Source organism: Schistocerca serialis, chromosome 7 (genome assembly GCF_023864345.2).
Source record: "Schistocerca serialis cubense isolate TAMUIC-IGC-003099 chromosome 7, iqSchSeri2.2, whole genome shotgun sequence".
Lineage (NCBI taxonomy): Eukaryota > Metazoa > Arthropoda > Insecta > Orthoptera > Acrididae > Schistocerca > Schistocerca serialis.
Window position 1 is genome coordinate 348,792,921 of NC_064644.1, and position 19,623 is coordinate 348,812,543.

Here is a 19,623-nt window from a genome sequence, read left to right on the forward strand (position 1 = left end):
AAACCAAGGCTGTATAGTGGTGCCATGTGTGTCCCATAGCTAGCGGCATATAAAACATACACTCCTGGAAATTGAAATAAGAACACCGTGAATTCATTGTCCCAGGAAGGGGAAACTTTATTGACACATTCCTGGGGTCAGATACATCACATGATCACACTGACAGAACCACAGGCACATAGACACAGGCAACAGAGCATGCACAATGTCGGCACTAGTACAGTGTATATCCACCTTTCGCAGCAATGCAGGCTGTTATTCTCCCATGGAGACGATCGTAGAGATGCTGGATGTAGTCCTGTGGAACGGCTTGCCATGCCATTTCCACCTGGCGCCTCAGTTGGACCAGCGTTCGTGCTGGACGTGCAGACCGCGTGAGACGACGCTTCATCTAGTCCCAAACATGCTCAATGGGGGACAGATCCGGAGATCTTGCTGGCCAGGGTAGTTGACTTACACCTTCTAGAGCACGTTGGGTGGCACGGGATACATGCGGACGTGCATTGTCCTGTTGGAACAGCAAGTTCCCTTGCCGGTCTAGGAATGGTAGAACGATGGGTTCGATGACGGTTTGGATGTACCGTGCACTATTCAGTGTCCCCTCGACGATCACCAGTGGTGTACGGCCAGTGTAGGAGATCGCTCCCCACACCATGATGCCGGGTGTTGGCCCTGTGTGCCTCCGTCGTATGCAGTCCTGATTGTGGCGCTCACCTGCACGGCGCCAAACACGCATACGACCAACATTGGCACCAAGGCAGAAGCGACTCTCATCGCTGAAGACGACACGTCTCCATTCGTCCCTCCATTCACGCCTGTCGCGACACCACTGGAGGCGGGCTGCACGATGTTGGGGCGTGAGCGGAAGACGGCCTAACGGTGTGCGGGACCGTAGCCCAGCTTCATGGAGACGGTTGCGAATGGTCCTTGCCGATACCCCAGGAGCAACAGTGTCCCTAATTTGCTGGGAAGTGGCGGTGCGGTCCCCTACGGCACTGCGTAGGATCCTTCGGTCTTGGCGTGCATCCGTGCGTCGCTGCGGTCCGGTCCCAGGTCGACGGGCACGTGCACCTTCCGCCGACCACTGGCGACAACATCGATGTACTGTGGAGACCTCACGCCCCACGTGTTGAGCAATTCGGCGGTACGTCCACCCGGCCTCCCGCATGCCCACTATACGCCCTCGCTCAAAGTCCGTCAACTGCACATACGGTTCATGTCCACGCTGTCGTGGCATGCTACCAGTGTTAAAGACTGCGATGGAGCTCCGTATGCCACGGCAAACTGGCTGACACTGACGGCGGCGGTGCACAAATGCTGCGCAGCTAGCGCCATTCGACGGCCAACACCGCGGTTCCTGGTGTGTCCGCTGTGCCGTGCGTGTGATCATTGCTTGTACAGCCCTCTCGCAGTGTCCGGAGCAAGTATGGTGGGTCTGACACACCGGTGTCAATGTGTTCTTTTTTCCATTTCCAGCAGTGTATATGTGGAGGTCTTACAGTGTTCGTAATAATTTTGAAATATTATCAATGAAGAAGAATTAAACCAAAAAAGTCGATGTAATTTTAACAGCTAAAATAAATGAAGAAACCAAAAGCACTGAAGAAGTCTAAATAACGTTATTTGAGTCCGCAGCTCGTGGTCGTGTGGTAGCGTTCTCGCTTCCCGCGCCCGGGTTCCCGGGTTCGATTGCCGGCGGGGTCAGGGATTTTCTCTGCCTCGTGATGACTGGGTGTTGTGTGATGTCCTTAGGTTAGTTAGGTTTAAGTAGTTCTAAGTTCTAGGGGACTGATGACCATAGATGTTAAGTCCCGTAGTGCTCAGAGCCATTTGAACCATTTTTTTTAACATTATTTGAACTCAAAATCCATCCATCATTCCTTCTGCATAAATTTCTTAGGTGCTGCTTCACGGAAGCTGGATTTGTCCTCACATAAGTTGGCAAATAATTATTTCTCGTTGGATATAAGACTTAAGTTATTCATCCGGTTCTGCGTTTGAGAAGATTGGCAGTGGGTGTGTACCCTCTTCACTGATGAGAATGATCTCTCGACAGATGATGCTGTGGAAGGAATTGTTGGGACAATCAATACTCATTTGTATATTTCTGTAAATTCACTCATTAAATTAATCTCCAATAGATAATTTACAATCTGAATTGGTGTTTTGTCGAACTCTTCGTTAGAAACATACCATACACGAAGTTCGTTCTGGAGATTGAAAACACTGCCATAAATTTTGTTCACTTTATACAATAACTCGCTGGACAATTCTCTCTTTTTTCAATGCATTTATCCAATTAAGATACTCCAGCTTTCCAAACTCTGCAAATCTAATCTTTAATTGATTGTTGATGTTATCAATAATTTCGTAATAAATTCACCTGAAATTACAATGAAATGAACACCCTTAGCTGCTTACAGGCATTGACACACGTCAACGGGGACAGATGAAAATGTGTGCCCCAACCGGGATTCGAAGCCGGGATCTCTTGCTTACATGTCAGGCGCTCTATCCATCTGAGCCACCGAGGACACAGAGGATAGCGCGACTGCAGGAATTTATCTCTGGCACGCCTCCCGCGAAACCCACATTCTCAACGTATTGTCCCGCACTACATTCGTAGTGCCCCCGCCCATTATACTCATTACTCGCGGCGCGTTGCCGATTCCCGTGAGTGTTCGAGCACTGTTTGTGCATTCGCACAGAAGTAGAAGATGGTCAAGTGGCCGGTGAGCCTTAACTATATATATACTAAGATGGTATCTGTTCTTTCGGACATGTCCGGAAGAACAGATACCATCTTAGTATAAATTCACCTGAAATTAGCTTGCTGTGCTTCAATGTTCAGTTTTCTCTTTTTTATTTGAATCACCTCATTTTCCACAGTTAACATACGAGGAACACACTGCTTCGAAATTCTTTCTTTCCTTTTGCATTTCCTTTTGAAATTCTGTAATATCGTAGTGGCATACAAAATGTGAATGCTTTTGGATTGAAATCTACTAAACGAAACATCTGAATGAACAAGTAAGTTGGATAAAACCTATATTAGAAATATGTTCTGGAAATCCTTCAGGAAGCTACAAAATCCATTTGTGGTCATTGCAATAACATGGCCAAACTTTCTACTTTCATTAACATATTCTAAGAACATTATCAATGCTCCTCTGTTTTCGTAGACTGTATGGATAAGTCTAGAGATGGACAATGATGGTAGTCTTCGGGACATGAACGTTGAAATCTCATGTAACCTCTTAGAAGAACGAGGAAAAATGTAGGCAGTGATTAAGGACCACAAAAAATGCCTTGAGGTCCTTCGTACATTCTTATGATTTTTGAAGTACCAGGTTCATTACATGAGAATAGTAGTGCATAAACAGAGCCGCAGGATCTTTTTCCAAAACTTTACTTTGGGGTCCATCGAGGTGGCTATTCATGATAGCAGCGTCATCATAGGTTCGGGCAATTAGTTTATCCCTACAGTTATATTGTTCCATTATCGTCCACTACTTTTTTCTGTGAAACTGAAACATAACTGAACGCAATTAATAACTGTGATTTTTATTGCTTCCATCTGGTGTTTGATGAAGCATAATAGCCACAAAATCCGTATTTTTAATTTGGTTACGGATTTCATCTCTCAAAACATCAACTACTGCATTTATTAAATAATTTTGAATGCTTGTCTATGTGCCATGGAAAACCGTAGACGTTACTAAATAATCTTTGAGTGAAGGATGAAACTAAACATTTTCAAGAAGAATTTCCATGTAATTTCAAGAAATTCCACGTAATTTCCTTTGTTCGTACATTGTAAATTTTCATCATGTCCTCGAAAGGGTAGTTTCTGTTCCGCTAAATAGCAAACAACGTTAATTAATCTGTTCAGAATTACCCTGTTCTTTCTTACTTTCTCATTGTGCAGTTCTAATTCTACCCTTCGTTGAGAGGGTCAGATCTAAGAGGGGGTGCAATAAAAAAGTGGAAAGATGAAATTCCGGCTCATCACATTTTGCAGTGTTAAGATTTAAATCAGAATGCCCTTGATTATTCCAAATAGATTTCTTTGTAGCAAATAACAGACAGGTCCAATAACGAAATCCCTCGAAACTTGTCTGATAACTCGTACAACTCCTTACGAAAATGATTCGCAGATCCCTTTCCAGTGAAACAATATTTTGCCTGTACACGCGTTGATACTGTCAAGTTAGGTCATGGTCTGCCGTTGTCAATAACTTGTTTCTTCTCTGTGTAAGGTAGTAATGGAAAAGGACTGAGTAATAGGTTTTGCAGAGTTTTTCACAAGGTGTATCAAAACTACAGCAATCTACACGTACGCAAGAAACACAAGACGTACACAACACAACGTCCTGGCTGCGGAGTGGGCAACCAGTGGACGGAGCTAACGCATACGCAGGGATATAGCGGCGAAGCCGTGCTAACGTCTTAGCTCATGTTTTAGCGTGTAGCACACTGCCAGGGGCTTTGCAGGCGATGGACAGCTGAGTTGAAGTGTTATCCAGCAAAATCACAGACATAGCTCGTAGTGTTGCGGTGGCGTTCTCGCATCTCGCGCACGGCTTCTCGGGTTCGATTCCCAGCAGCGTCATGAATTTTCCCTGCCTCATGATAACTGGGTATTGTGTGTTCTTCATCATCATTGACTCGCAAGTCGATAAAGTGGCGTCAAATAAATAGGACTTGTAATACGGCGGTCGAACTTCCCGTCATGGGGCCTCCCGGCCAACAATGCTATACGATCATTTCATTTCACAGACGTAATGTACTTTATACTAGATAAGAATAATATCATAATTTCTTAAGTTTATTCAGACGTTGACGCACGAACCTCACACCTACAGGAGACGCCACGGAAGCAAATACCAGTTAATGGTACAAATGGAACAAAAGCCTTCAGTACGTCGTAAGATCAGTAATAATGGTGATCGTGGCATGTGGTCATTACGACCGTGTCAATAAAGATGTCGAGTTACAGTACCAAAGAAAACAAGTTCGCGTCCAGCTGCATGCTTTCTTTTGTCGCCTTTTGTAACATATTGTGGGACCAACAACCACATTGTATTCGTCTTTGTGCTAAGCTAACACACCATATTTGTTGAATTACGTATTACGAAAATACGCAGTTTCAGTGATACACCACATTATAGATCTCTCCAAAACGCGTCATTTTTAGTACGATTTGATCTACAAAAGTGAAGGGAAATGCACGTAAACGTGAGAGGTGTGGAGGTAGTGCACTGAGCAGTAAATTGAAGTTAGAGCTTGGCATTCGACTATTTAGTTTGACATTTTTTGCTGTCATCTCATTACAAGGAGGAAATTTGAGAGCAGCAACTGGCGACATTTACGATGTGACTGTTTTGCATTTCAGTAGCTGCTATATATGAGGTAGCGTCTGATGTCTGCAGAGACATATGCGAAGCAATTCAAAGATTTTATGAAAGTAACTTATATATCAAGAAGACAAGGTCAATAAAATATGATTAATCAAATGTGAAACAGACATACAACCCAACACATAGGTTACATGATAAAATCTGTTGTATACTTTTGTGAGGCGGCGGCCTGTTTCAGGCCTTTCTCCTCACGTTTTATCCTATTTGCATAGTGAATTTGCATAGGAGACTCTCTTGCTTCATTTACTTTCTGAGTCAGTTTTACTTGTCGACATTCCAACTGTATTGCGTGTTGTTTACATGAGTGGCTAGGAGGTAGCTTTTGGAAATGTAGGTAACCCAAGCCTCTAACATTTCGTTCTTGCAGTAGTTTCTTACATTAAATCGATGTGGTCTTGCCCAGGGAATCTCCTTTTCGCTGGGACAGAAACAGGAGAGCGGCCGGGCATTTAAAGTGCAGTTTCCCACGCTGATGTACCACATGCGCAGTCGGATGAGTCTTTGCAGGGATTATCCTTTGTCTAACAATAAGTTTCTGCGAACAATGAGTGGAGAAATGGAAGAATGGTGTCCTCAACAGCTAAACGGGAAACCAGTGGTGGAAGGGGTGAGAACCTAGTTAGTAATTTCGGCTACGGTCCTCAGATGTCCACATGCTGTTATGCTGCTGTGTGTCATCTCCAGGCACGTTTCATCAAGCAAAATATATAGTCACTAGTGTGCCTGAAATTTTCCGGACTTTTCCCTTCCCATGGGAACGGTGTGGGAGCCCAACGAATTTCCAACAAACAAGCCTGGACGTGGGAACGGAGCGACACTCATCTCCCATTTCCATATAAACGTATCTCATTGGCAGATAAATTTTAACTTCATGGTGGAAGCTAGGGAACGGACTTACACATTCCTGGTTGGAAGAGCACTTAGGCCTTTTCTGGGACTGGCTAGAAAACACCTAATAGTGCTTTCCGAAGTATGAAAGAAGGCTACCATAAACTGGGAGGCACTCATAGTCGTGTTAGGATTCGTACGGATATTCTCATTCGAAGTTCTGCTTGCTGGTGCTACCCTGGACTCTGCGCTCGTATGTGTTTTTCTTGACTTTAGCCCTCTGCCAAGTCTTCGATGTTTCACTTTGAACTTACGTGCGTCCGCGAGTGATTATGAGATACGCGATTCGCAACCTCATCGCATCGGCTCGGCCTAGCGACGGTTTGGTTAGTAGCGGTCGCAGTTTAGCGCAACCCGACCTTTGGGCAACAATCTCTCTGGCAGTCACGGTAAATAGCATTTGCAGTGCACACTCCAGACTTCGGATATCGCGATGTATTGAGGGAAGATAAGTTAATTCCTGATTTCCATTTTTTTAGCCTCCCTAACTTGATCAACGCGCTTCACAGCCCGGTGTGCAAGTTTTTATGCAATCTAATTCTAGCTGCAAAGGTAATTTTTATCGTAATCACTCACGTTTGTTTCGCTCTCGAGTTAACTCATTGAAGCTCTCCTGCCAAGTGATGTTTCTGATTCTTCCTTTGTTCATTAATGTTATATGTGTTCATTAATGTTATATGCTCTACTCGTGCTCATACCTTTTTTGGGCAATTGTAAGGTTTTTCAATCATAGTTGAAAGCATGATTCGTGTCCTTTATGCCATCATGCTGGTGGCGACCCTAACAAACATTCTTTTTTTTATCATTGTTCAATTTTAATTATGTAAGTTCATCCTCAATTTGCTTTATAACTTGGACATTTGTATCTTATGTGTAATTTTTACCTACTATTTGAATAAATATTATTTTACTAGATCAAACTCTTATCATTCAGACACCATCAAAGTAAATTATTCAACTGAAATTCCTGAGTCCTCCAACCATAAGCAATAGGCGAGGCCCCTGATGAATTCAGAAACTATCGAAATAACGCTTTCCGATGTGCGCGGCAGCTGATTTTTCAAGTAGCCTATTAGCTTCATGGGGGCTATCTACCATTTTATATGACCTGGGGTAACAGATTCAACATCAGTCTAAACTGCATACCCATGGAGCAAGAGTTCGTGCTGTGGCGATACCTGGTCATGACATCAAATAAAGTGAACATTTTTATTCGCTGAAATATTTGTGAATATACCCAAAGAGGCGTGCGTAAAAAAAAGGAACTAAAATTAATTTCAGAATATTGTCGATAAGTTCGGCATAGAAATTGTTTAACAATAAAGACACTATTTGTTCTGTGTTTTCAGAAATTTTATTTTTTAATTATTTTACACGACAAAGAATTCGCTATTATGGTTCTGTTGCTCTGAAATGCGGACAACGGTCGGCCATTGAACATTGTACGTCTGTAATAATTTAAAAGTGTTAAAATATATAACAGAAAGAGCTATTATGTTTCATTAAAGTAACAGTCCTTTATCGTGCAGGAAGTTGTAACTTTTTAAATTTTCAGTGACTGTAGCAGCGTGGGAAGATCGCGCCAATGAAAGTCATTATTGGCCGCCATTACCGGCAGTAACATCTCTTTTAATATTTTCACAGCTTCTCTCAGACATAAACGCCTGAGCGTGTAAAATAGTTTTCTTTGACAGGCTTAATGTGAATATATTAGTAACTTTAAAGCATTTGCAGTATTTATCGTAACTTGTGGACTATCAGTTCTGTGATTCACATAAGCTGCTTCACGGGATCGATTACCATTTCGCCGGCCGCGGTGGTCTAGCGGTTCTAGGCGCGCAGTCGGAAACCGCGCGGCTGCTACGGTCGCAGGTTCGAATCCTGCCTCGGGCATGGATGTGTGTGATGTCCTTAGGTTAGTTAGGTTTAAGTAGTACTAAGTTCTAGGGGACTGATGACCACAGATGTTACGTCCCATAGTGCTCAGAGCCATTTTTTGATTACCATTTCAAAAACAATATTTTTAAGTAAGAAATAATAAATAATTTAGGTTTCCTTCCGAAGAGACAACATTTCGCCACGCGACATCTACGAATAACAACATTTCCCATGCTTAAGTTTATCAAAGATATCCTGAGCGTTTAGCTTTTCGATACATCACGCAAACGTTTTATGTGTAATATTTTAAGGTGCTTCACATCCGTAACAAGGCTGTGCGCCGTTATTTAAAACAGAAGTTATTTTAATTAAAGAATCATGCAGATTTCAGTATATCGTCGCCCTTTTGTAACTGGAATTCTATCGTTTCCTGTAGAATATATTTCACTACAGTACTTTTCAGTATAATCCCCCCCCCCCCCCCCCTTAAGATAGACGCCAGAAAATCAGTACATTTTAGCACCAGTACAGTGTCCACAGCACACCAGTTTCTGACAGTTTGTAAACTACTTTTATTTCTCTTCAAAAATCTGTAACATAACAGTGACATATTAGCCCTATTATTACAGATAGCATGAACGTACGAAACAAGAATGATCAGGTCATTCGCTTTTTTTTAGTTGTAATCACCATAATAGATTCATATTCTCGGGGAAATTTGATTTGCTTTTCCTTCTTAAGAAAAGCTTGTGGTTATATACTTCGTTTCTGCCTAATGCAAGCATCTATAACGATATATATGGTCTTCCTGACATCCCCAACTGGACTAAATTGCTGCGAGCGAAATATTGAGAAGCTGTTTCTGCGATTTCCGGAGATCACTCTCGCAAGGGACAAGGTGCTCGCGGTGTCAGTGCCAAGCTTAGCTTAGGCTGCAGTCACTGTGGCACAGTGGATTCCGCCGATTACCGACATCGGCCGAAGACGGCAGATCTTTTCAAATCAGTACGCTACTACGTGCGTGGACACATTGTAGCCGATTTCATCGTCCGAACTTCGACACTTCGTTCGGACAACAATCGATGAAATTCAAATCAGTTTATTTTCTTCAGTCAAATCGACCGACGTTCTTACACAGTAAGTATGCACTGTGAGAAGCTGACAAGTTTATCACAAGAAAGAGTGAGTTTGTGGCATCCTGAGGATGAAAAATATCATAATCAGGATATAGTTCGGAATCTATGGACTGAAATCGCAGGGTTATTGGGAACCACAAATACGCAAAATCTAAGTAATTATAGCCCCAAAAATAATTCGTTCAAGTGAGAAGCGTGGCGCACCGCTCTAGTTAATGTGGTGTATCTTCTTTGGGCTGTAGTAGGTGCGCAATAGCTGTCTACAGATTATTACTTCTGCTTCTTAGCGTTTTAATACCAGTGAAGTAGTGTCTGTTATACGAAGTGATTTGCATACATGGTGTTTGTGTTTCCACATTTCAGTGCTTCAGATGTTCTGAGTATCTTATTCTAAATTTTATGCTTGTCTTCCATACGTTGTGGAATGGCAGTGAAGGTTAATTGAAGTACATCTGCACAATTTCAAATAAATACAGCAAAACCTTGCTTTTCAAAGGACATCATGAATCGTCTCGAATATGTAACGGAACTCTATGCGCTACAGTCCGGAACCGCGCGACCGCTACGGTCGCAGGTTGGAATCCTGCCTCGGGCATGGATGTGTGCGATGTCCTTAGGTTAGTTAGGTTTAAGTAGTTCTAAGTTCTAGGGGACTGATGACCTCAGCTGTTAAGTCCTATAGTGCTCAGAACCATTTGAACCATTTTTGTAATGCAACGTTTCTCCCTTAATCTCATGCATTCGAAATTCCGATAACTGAGGGCAGAGTGTACGCTACTTGTCACTTCATTTTCGAGACAGATGTAGCAAAGTAAGGTGCATTCGGTGTCTTGTTAATAGCAAAAACTCGGATGCAAAAGCAGCAATGTAGCGCTCTTCTCCAACCACAGAGGTGTCGTGGTACCCATACCACCCATGGACGCTAGACCCTAACCTAATTTTTACAGAAAATGGATTCTAACCTAATCCAACCTAATGTCCTAGATACCGCCAGAAACTGGCGTAAGGGATCGGATGTACTGTCGGCCGATGACAGCGGACGACCTCTGGTGACAGCGTCCAGCAACTGTAATCGGAGCCACTGTAAACTCAGCCGTACTCGAAATGCGCTGTTGGACACGTACACGTCATTTTGACGTCACTTCCGGGTCTCCGGAGTCTCGCAAGCTCTGAGGTCATGTCTGTTTGTTTGCTGGTGCGCCGTGGCTGATGTTCAGTAGCTCTCCGACAGTCGGCCAGTGAAGATGGTGGCAACTGAGTCCAGGGCAGCGTTCTGCGTGGCGACGGCGCTGCTATTGCTGATGCAGATGGTGGACGCGGCAGAGTTCGCCAGGCAGGGCTACAGCAGACGGCGCGGAATCAAGATACCGCGCATCGCCACCACGTCGACGACGAACACCCAGGCTCCAGAACACCCGCCAATGCAGGTATGCAAGCGCTAAAGGCCGCGCCCATCAGTATATGCGTTGACCAGTCAGAAAATTATGACCACCGACCTATTATCGATACAAACCGGTCCAGGCGATAGCAGCGTCACCTTCCGCGTAATGAGTGCCACTGAGATACACGTACGATGCATGTAATACACTACTGGCCATTAAAATTGCTACACCAAGAAGAAATGCAGATGACAAACGTATTCATTGGACAAATATATTATACTAGAACTGACATGTGACTACATTTTCACGCAATTTGGTTGCATAGATCCTGACAAATCAGTACCCAGAACAACCACCTCTGGCCGTAATAACGCCCTTGATACGTCTGGGCATTGAGTCAAACAGAGCTTGGTTGGCGTGTACAGGTACAGCTGCCCATGCAGCTTCAACACAATACCACAGTTAATCAAGAGTAGTGACTGGTGTATTGTGACGAGCCAGTTGCTCTGCCACCATTGACCAGACGTTTTCAATTGGTGAGATATCTAGAGTATGTGCTGGCCAAGGCAGCAGTCGATCATTTTCTGTATCCAGAAAGGCCCGTACATGACCTGCAACATGCGGTCGTGTATTATCCTGCTGCAATGTAGGGTTTCGCAGTGATCGAATGAAGGGTAGAGCCACGGATCGTAAAACATCTGAAATGCATCGTCCACTGTTCAAAGTGTCGTCAATGCGAACAAGAGATGACCGAGACTTGTAACCAATGGCACGGCATAATAACAAGCCGGGTGATACGCCAGTATGGCGATGACTAATACAGGCTTCCAATGTGCGTTCACCGCGATGTCGCCAAACACGGATGCGACCATCACGATGCTGTAAACAGAACCTAGATTCATCTGAAAAAATGACGTTTTGGCATTCGTGCACCCAGGTTCGTCGTTGAGTACACCACCGCAGGCGCACCTGTCTGTGATGCAGCGTCAAGGCTAACCGCAGCCATGGTCTCCGAGCTGATAGTCCATGCTACTGCAAACGTCGTCGAACTGTTCGTGCACATGGTCGTTGTCTTGCAAACGTCCCCATTTGTTGACTCGGGGATCGAGACGTGGCTGCACGATCCGTTACAGTCGTGCGGACAAAATGCCTGTCATCTCGACTGCTAGTGATACGAGGCCGTTGGGATCCAGCACGGCGTTCCGTATTACCCTCCTGAACCCAACGATTCCATATTCTGCTAACAGTCACTGGATCTCGACCAACGCGAGCAGGAATGTCGCGATACGATAAATCGCAACCGCGATAGTCTACAATCCCACCTTTATCAAAGTCGGAAACGTGATGGTACGCATTTCTCTTCCTTACACGAGGTATCACAACAACGTTTCTCCATGCAACGCCGGTCAACTGCTGTTTGTGTATGAGAAATCGGTTGGAAACTTTCCTCGTGTCAGCACGTTGTAGGTTTACAGGTGTGTCTGAACACACAGTGCACCTAACACTCCTAACGACGGGCCTGCGGCGCCGGTGACTCACGCATGTGCCTATGTTGACACCACGACATATCGGTAACTACGACTGAATGGGAACGTGGCCATCGGCACTGGATGTTGGCGCAGTGGTGGAGCGTTGCATGGTATGATTAATCCCGATACCTTCTTCGTCGTGCCACGGGACGGGGCGAATCCGTCGTCTTCTAGGGGAACAGCTGCTTGACACCTGTTCTGCGGGATGGAGACAAACCGGCGGCGTCTCCTTTATGCTCTGTGGAACCATCAAGTGGCCAGCCATGGGATCAGCGGAGCTCGTGCAAGGCACCATGACGGCCAAGGAGATCGCGCTTTGGTTGCAGACCACGTACACCCCTTCATGGCGATCATGTTTCCCGACGGTAGTGGCATTTTTCAACAAGATAGTGCTTTCTGTCACAAGGCAAGGAGTGTGATGGAGTGGTTCGAGGAACACATTGACGAGTTCCAGTTGATATGCTGCCCCCCCCCCCCCCCCACCCAGCCCCAAACTCGAGGGATCTGAGCCCGATCGAACACATTTGGGATGGAACTGAAAGTGGTGTCGGAGCTCATTGTCCCCCTTCCAGAAATGTACAGGAATTGAGTGACTTGTGTGTTCAGATGTGGTGCCGACTCCCTCCAGCGACCTACTAAGGCCTCACTGCTTCCATACCGCGACGCTGCTGTTACCGCGCCAAAGGTGGACATACCGTTGTTAGGAGTGTATTTTCTGCTCCATTTCCACTCGATTGCTGCATTCGAAAGCGGCGCTTCGACAGATGCGGTTACTGTCGTGGTTATCGTTCACGCTTTTCGGTTAGGCCTACGTCCTTCACGTTTACAGCTGTTTACATTACGCTGGCCCCCTCCCTCTAAAGTCTTAGTTGTGGTGACGGAGAGGCCTGTTAACTCAAGGTCTAGGCTAGGCTGAAATGGGACATAAAACACGAGTGGATAAAAATTCTATGTCGAGTCCGTAAATTTTCTTTACTGATTGTCTGTGTCGGCTATTGCCCTTTTCGGCTCATTACCAACCCATCTTCAGATCTAAAAGTACACAAAATTGTGCATAAAAATGTTCAATAAAAATACCTTCAGCACTCGAATTTCCATTTGCAACACATACAAATCTAAAATGTGACATTCATTACACAACCTCGTATTTTTAGAGTTATGTCGCCCTACTTAAATAAAAAATCCTATAGGCATAACGGGAAAATATTAAAACGTGACACAATAGAAATGGAAAATTATGTGGTGAGTAATATAATGTACCTTACCCAAAGTGGAAATCTTAGTTGCTTAATTAAACTGACAACGTTAATCACCAGCACATTTCTAATAAATAAATACTCAAATCACTGAAAAGTGATAATTTTGTTGATGAGTTGGCAAAGCCGACAAATGTGACTTTGAAGTGAAGATTGTGCTAGCGGATTGATCTATAGTGTAAGATGTCAAATTACGCTCTGACATTTATAGAAGGTATTTAAAATCTGTGCATACAAATACTAAAAAATTTACTTATATTTTCATACATGTTTCATTTTGCTGACTTAAAACGTTGTCAGTGGTAGAATTTTTGTCACATTTCCGCTTACTTCCGGAAGTGTCGTCTGTCTGCATATTTTCTAAGTATTTCTGCTTTTGTCAAGGCTGTTTTTGGTAAATATCACGTACGCCAGCACTACAAATTTCATGATACTCTTGTACTACAAAATATAGCGCCAATGGTGTTTACGTTCTCCTTGCTAAACGTATGTCTGTGTGTTTAGTCTTGCCAACTTAATAGCTAGTTTTTGGCCACTATAATCACGCAAATGAAGAAATCACTGTGACATGTTTACCTCAGCTGTCGCTTTAAAAACTGAACCGCAACACAAATTTAGAAAGGCTGTATTACACATACGCAAATCTCAGAGTATTTTGGTGCGTCTTATGTAGATACACCGTACGTAAACGATGAAAATTTGCAAGATTGGAGGAGAGCTATGTAGCTCCTATCTTCATAAGTTGTTTCGAGAGCGTGTGTTGAACTTGACTTGAGAAAGTAGTGACAGTTTAGGCAGATTCATTTACAAAAGCACTGTTTCATGAATCTTTCATGCGGAAACAGACAGGGTAATTTGGGAAAACTCTTGTAATCGATATAATTATATCGAAGGTTCTCGAGATATCGATTGTAAGAATCACAAATAATGTGCGGCGAAGCGAGCGGCTTTCCCAATACGAGATGAAGGTAGTATCTTGTGTTAATATCGAAAGACAATAATAATTGCGTAGGTCTGATATATTTAAAGTAGACATGGCTTTTATAATGTTCGAGTATTTTTAATTATTTTTACAAAGTATCCGAGCGGTCTAAGACGCTGCAGTCATGGACTGTGCGGTTGGTCCCGGCGGAGGTTCGAGTCCTCCCTCGGGCATGGGTGTGTGTATTTGTCTTTAGGATAATTTAGGTTAAGTAGTGTGTAAGCTTAGGGACTGATGACCTTAGCAGTTAAGTCCCATAAGATTTCACACACCTTTGAACATTTTTTTACAAAGTACGGCGGCATAATTAACTCCGGCCGGCCGGAGTTGCCGAGCGGTTCTAGGCGCTACAGTCTGGAACCGCGCGACCGCTACAGTCGCGGGTTCGAATCCTGCCTCGGGCATGGATGTGTGTGATGTCCTTAGGTTAGTTAGGTTTAAGTAGTTCTAAGTTCTAGGGACTGATGACCTCAGATGTTAAGTCCCATAGTGCTCAGAGCCATTTGAACGAACTCCGAAAGACAAGCACTTGTGCATTTGTAATAAACTTCTATACTCCATACGTACAATGAAGACCACGCGGCTCTCTATCACGCAGTCTTTATTTCCAGTGATCAATGTTTCAGATGATTCTGTAGGTGGCGGAGTGAAGGTAAGTGGGTCAGTTTTTACTGACAAAAGAAATAATACATCCGTAGGAGAAGCAATACTGTAAATATGATTACTGATCGTTTCAGTGGCAGCAATTACAGCTGTGCTATAAGGTTCCTGCCTAACCGCTTCCTCGTAAATCATGGCATACTGCTGCAACTGAAAATCATATTTACATAGTTTTGCTTCTGCTCTTAATTTGCTATTACTTTTGACTAAAACTGATCCACTTACCCTCAGTCATCCACCCACTTATCCCTATGATTTAATTTAAAAAAATAACAAAATCATCCGAAAAGTTTATCATTTGTAATGGAGATTGCTAGGAAGCTATACACAAAATCCATATCATTCATCTTTTCTCGCTGTAGTTGTCATCGCTGTGAAATCGATATCTGGCTCCGTGACAGCCGCCTCTTCGATATAATTTTTTATTCTATGTTCAAAATGTTTCAAATGGCTCTGAGCACTATGGGACTTAACTTCTGAGGTCATCAGTCCCCTAGAACTTAGAACTACTTAAACCTAACTAACTTCAGGACATCACACACATCCATGCCCGAGGTAGGATTCGAACCTGCGACCTTACCGGTCGCGCGGCAGACATCACACACATCCATGCCCGAGGCAGGATGCGAACCTGCGACCGTACCGGTCGCCCGGTTCCAGACTGTAGCGCCTAGAACTGCTCGGACACCCCGGCCGGCTGTTCTATGTTCCTTGGATATAATTATATCACTTACAAGAGTTCTTCCGAATTACCACAGATAGATTGATGGAATATTTTTTTATTTTTTTCGTGGGCGTCAAAGGCATAGCGCTCTTAGTCGAAAATTCTTGGTGTATGAATGAGTGAAAGAGTTCTCACTCCACATTGATTAGAATGAGTCGAGCATACAAAGAACACACGTAACGTCATCACTAATGGCAAGTGATTCGCTATCGCTAGCTATAAAAATGGAAACAAGTTTTACTAAATGTAGTGTGAGTACAGGTAATCGTTTAAAAAAGCTATGTACCGGGACGGGACTTGAACCAATAAAAGCTGCCTCTCCCCGAGTATTCTACTGCAAACCTACCACAGTCCGCAAAAACTAGGTTTTGAGCTGCCTGATTTGGCCCTTTTTTTTGTTGTCGCATAAAATAAGCGCTTCCTAGGAGTAAAAGGAAAGTGTCAGCATTTATTTTCAAAACTGATCAATAGATACAAATAAACATGAGTGCGTTGCAATGCATCTCTTAATATGGATGATGTGTATTTTGGTAAATAACTTGGAAAATTCATTATCACAATATTGTGTTAAATGTGCTTAGAATGTAAACGTAAGTTCTAGCCACAAATAGGTGAAATAATTTACTTTTCGCACTACTGGAGTAGTGTGCTTCACGGTGCCGGCTCCACAAGGTACACTGTCTCCCGTCACCCAACCCCCTCCCTTCGACCCACGAAAAAATATCAGTCTAACAATTCACACCTTCTGCCCAAAACAAAGCTCTAAACTCTAATATTACTCGTATACTAATCGAAAGAAAGTACAACATAATACATGATAACTTAATTCGGTGACAGGAAGTGAGATTTAATTATAAAAAAGAACAGTAAAAAAATAACTATGTTAGAACCACGAAAAGTCAAGAAACAATCATACAAGAAATTAATTAATTCGAACCGGGTACCGTGTGAAGATACAGTGGTCATTTTCTCAGAATTTTAATTTTGACTCTGTGCCACTAGTTATACTGCCGGCCTGAGTGGCCGAGCAGTTCTAGGCGCTACAGTCTGGAACCGCGCAACCGCTACGGTCGCAGGTTCGAATCCTGCCTCGCGCATGGATGGGTGTGATGTCCTTAGGTTAGTTAGGACTAAGTAGTTCTAAGTTCTAGGGGACTGATGACCTCAGAAGTTAAGTCCCATAGTGCTCAGAGCCATTTTTTGAACTAGTTATACTGTAAGTTCGGCTGCAAAATCTGAGGTTTTATGCTTTTCTGGAGACATTTTTTGTGTGGCATGGCGTGCGAGGTATTTCGAGTTCGAAGAAAAATGTATTGGTGCTAGACGTCAATTGGGCTTTAACAACTGAACTTAGATACCAGAGGCCGACACTCGGACAACTCATCCAACAGTACCAGGGGAGAAGCAGATAACAACGTAAGTTTACAAAGCAATCTGCAGTAATTTCCCCAATTTCTGCCCGAATTTCGGTGCCCTACGCGGCTGGCTAACTGCAAACTACATATAAAGCGTTCGTGTGGAATCAGTGCTCGAGTTAGGTATGTTGAATTTGCAGCTCAAATTTTTTTCTGTGTTCCACATGATTATTTTTGATTATGCTAAGTTTATTTGCAACAATACACATGGGCGAACCAGAACAGCATATTTGCCAACCTTTGTGTGCGTTTTAAGGCGGATAAATAATGTGAACTTGGGTTTCCATAAGGGTCTGATTTGACTATTTGTTTTAGCGTATCTTTTCCACTGTCAGCAACATGTTTAAGACTCGTATGACAATAACTTTTTCTATAGTGTTTTGATCTTGCAATCCAAACAGTCTCAGAATCGATGGAATCTTGTTGTCAATGATGTACACCCATCCTAAATATCAAAACGTCCTCTAGGGCCGACATTCGATTATGTGCTTCTGCAAACTGGAGATGTGATGAGAAATGTGCGCTTATCCTGTGGACAAATTCAGCTGTCGAATGTTTAAACACAAGCATCACACTCTTCTACATCGTCGAAGCACTATTAGTCTGAATTGTATGTGACAGATCGTTGGTAGCGATCGTCCTAAAGCGTTTCTTTTGTCGTAATGATTTTGTACATAGAATCTGTTACTCTGCTCCAAGCTGGCCTCAGGACAATCTTAATTCAGACAACGCTTATTTATTTAAGTTTTTAATTTCATTGGACCTAGGTCAACAACACATGAGGATCAAACGTCATTACACGTCCAGAATTTTAAAATTGAATGACCAGAACAATAAAACGATGGAGAACCTCTTGTCGAAACGAAAATAGCATTGTACTAACAAACACAACAGCAACGATAATGTTTGAAATGATTAGGGAAAATCTCAGTTCAGGGTGAGTGGATCAAGTAAGCAATTTTTAATTCGCTTTGCCTTTTTCCCTCTGCTTTTCAATTTCTATTCAGCATAACGCAATCAGATAGACGTAAGGTGCCTACATCGTTTGTGACCTAAACCGTACATCCCTATAAATATTGATATTTTATCACACGTTATCAACATTACACTTTCAACATCATCGTGGGCTACGGCGAATACGTGATTTCTACGCTCCTCCTACAGCAATGAACTCTTTGTCACCAATGAAGTAACGTTTTATTTCTCAGTTTTTGTTCTGTCTCCGCAGAATAGAAGGAGGAATGTAAAAGTTAATGTAAGAATGGGTAGCCATTATACAGTCTTCTTGAAATGCGGTCTCGGAATGCACTATTATCTGCTTCCGTTGCAACATTGGGACCTTCATGGAAATATTTATCCGATCTGTATCGTATACAGTGATCGGCTCTTACTCGTCACGCCGGGCGCCTGAAATCTGGTCCTCAACTGTTTGTAGTCCCTATCTTCTGTCGATATTTGCTGTGTCTGAGTCATTCCTCTGAACTGGGGCGACAAGGGCTAAGCAGCACCGGTTTACTGACCTCGTGGTGTACTCCACTCAAATTTAAACCTAAATTGCAGCCTTTGATAATGAGTTACAGTTACGAAAACAAATAAATGCGTTTTTGCGGAAACAGGCGAAATACACCAATTTTCACCTAGCGGTCGACCCCCAACGTTCGCTGGAAGGAAAAATCCTAAATAGTGAAATTTGTAGGAAATTTTATGAACTTTCAGTTTGAATAGGGAGTTTTTTATGACAAGCTGATCGATTTCGAGTTGTAAACAGAAAAAAGATAAAAATGGCAATATTAGTAGGGACGACCCTCATTATAATTCCAAGATCATTCGACGAAAATTCTACGTAAGCAGTCTCTTGTCCTTATCAAACTGAAAGAAGCAAGGAAAGCTAAACTCACTGCCGTAAGGAAATCATTAAAAACGTAGCACATGCTCGGATTGAGACAAGCTTGGGGCAGGAAAATCGATTATTGTCTTCATAAATCAACCATCTCCTTAGTCGCCCCAAGTGATCCAAAGGAAACGTGGAAATCCTTAATGTGTCCGGCCAGACGGATATCTGGAACTCGTTCCTGTGCCGACTGCCACTCCAGAGATTTTTTTTTCTTTTTTTGTTTTTATTCATTGACACATCTTTCTTGTTTCGAGGTCACATTTGTGTGTGATCATTGTCAGCTCAAGTGAGACAACACAATTCCTTCTGTTTGCCGAGAGAGTCGTGAGGAATATGCGATATAAGAAAACCACGAAATGAAGGTAGCCGTAAGTGGATTTTAATCATGTTTGTCCAGAAAAAAAGGTTGTTTTACCAAACCCGAGGAAACATTTTGTGTAAGGACCTTCCAAGAGGATA

General features: G+C 43.1%; 1 protein-coding gene across 1 annotated transcript in view; it reads left to right on the forward strand.

The window, feature by feature from the left end:
- The first annotated feature begins 10,560 nt into the window (after positions 1–10,560).
- The window catches only part of LOC126412514 (uncharacterized), a 98,329-nt gene continuing 89,266 nt past the window's right edge, over positions 10,561–19,623 (forward strand). Inside the window, exon 1 of the mRNA XM_050082143.1 lies at positions 10,561–10,749. Coding sequence (XP_049938100.1) covers positions 10,567–10,749 — 183 coding nt within the window. The 5' untranslated portion in view covers positions 10,561–10,566. The remainder of the gene's footprint in view (positions 10,750–19,623) is intronic.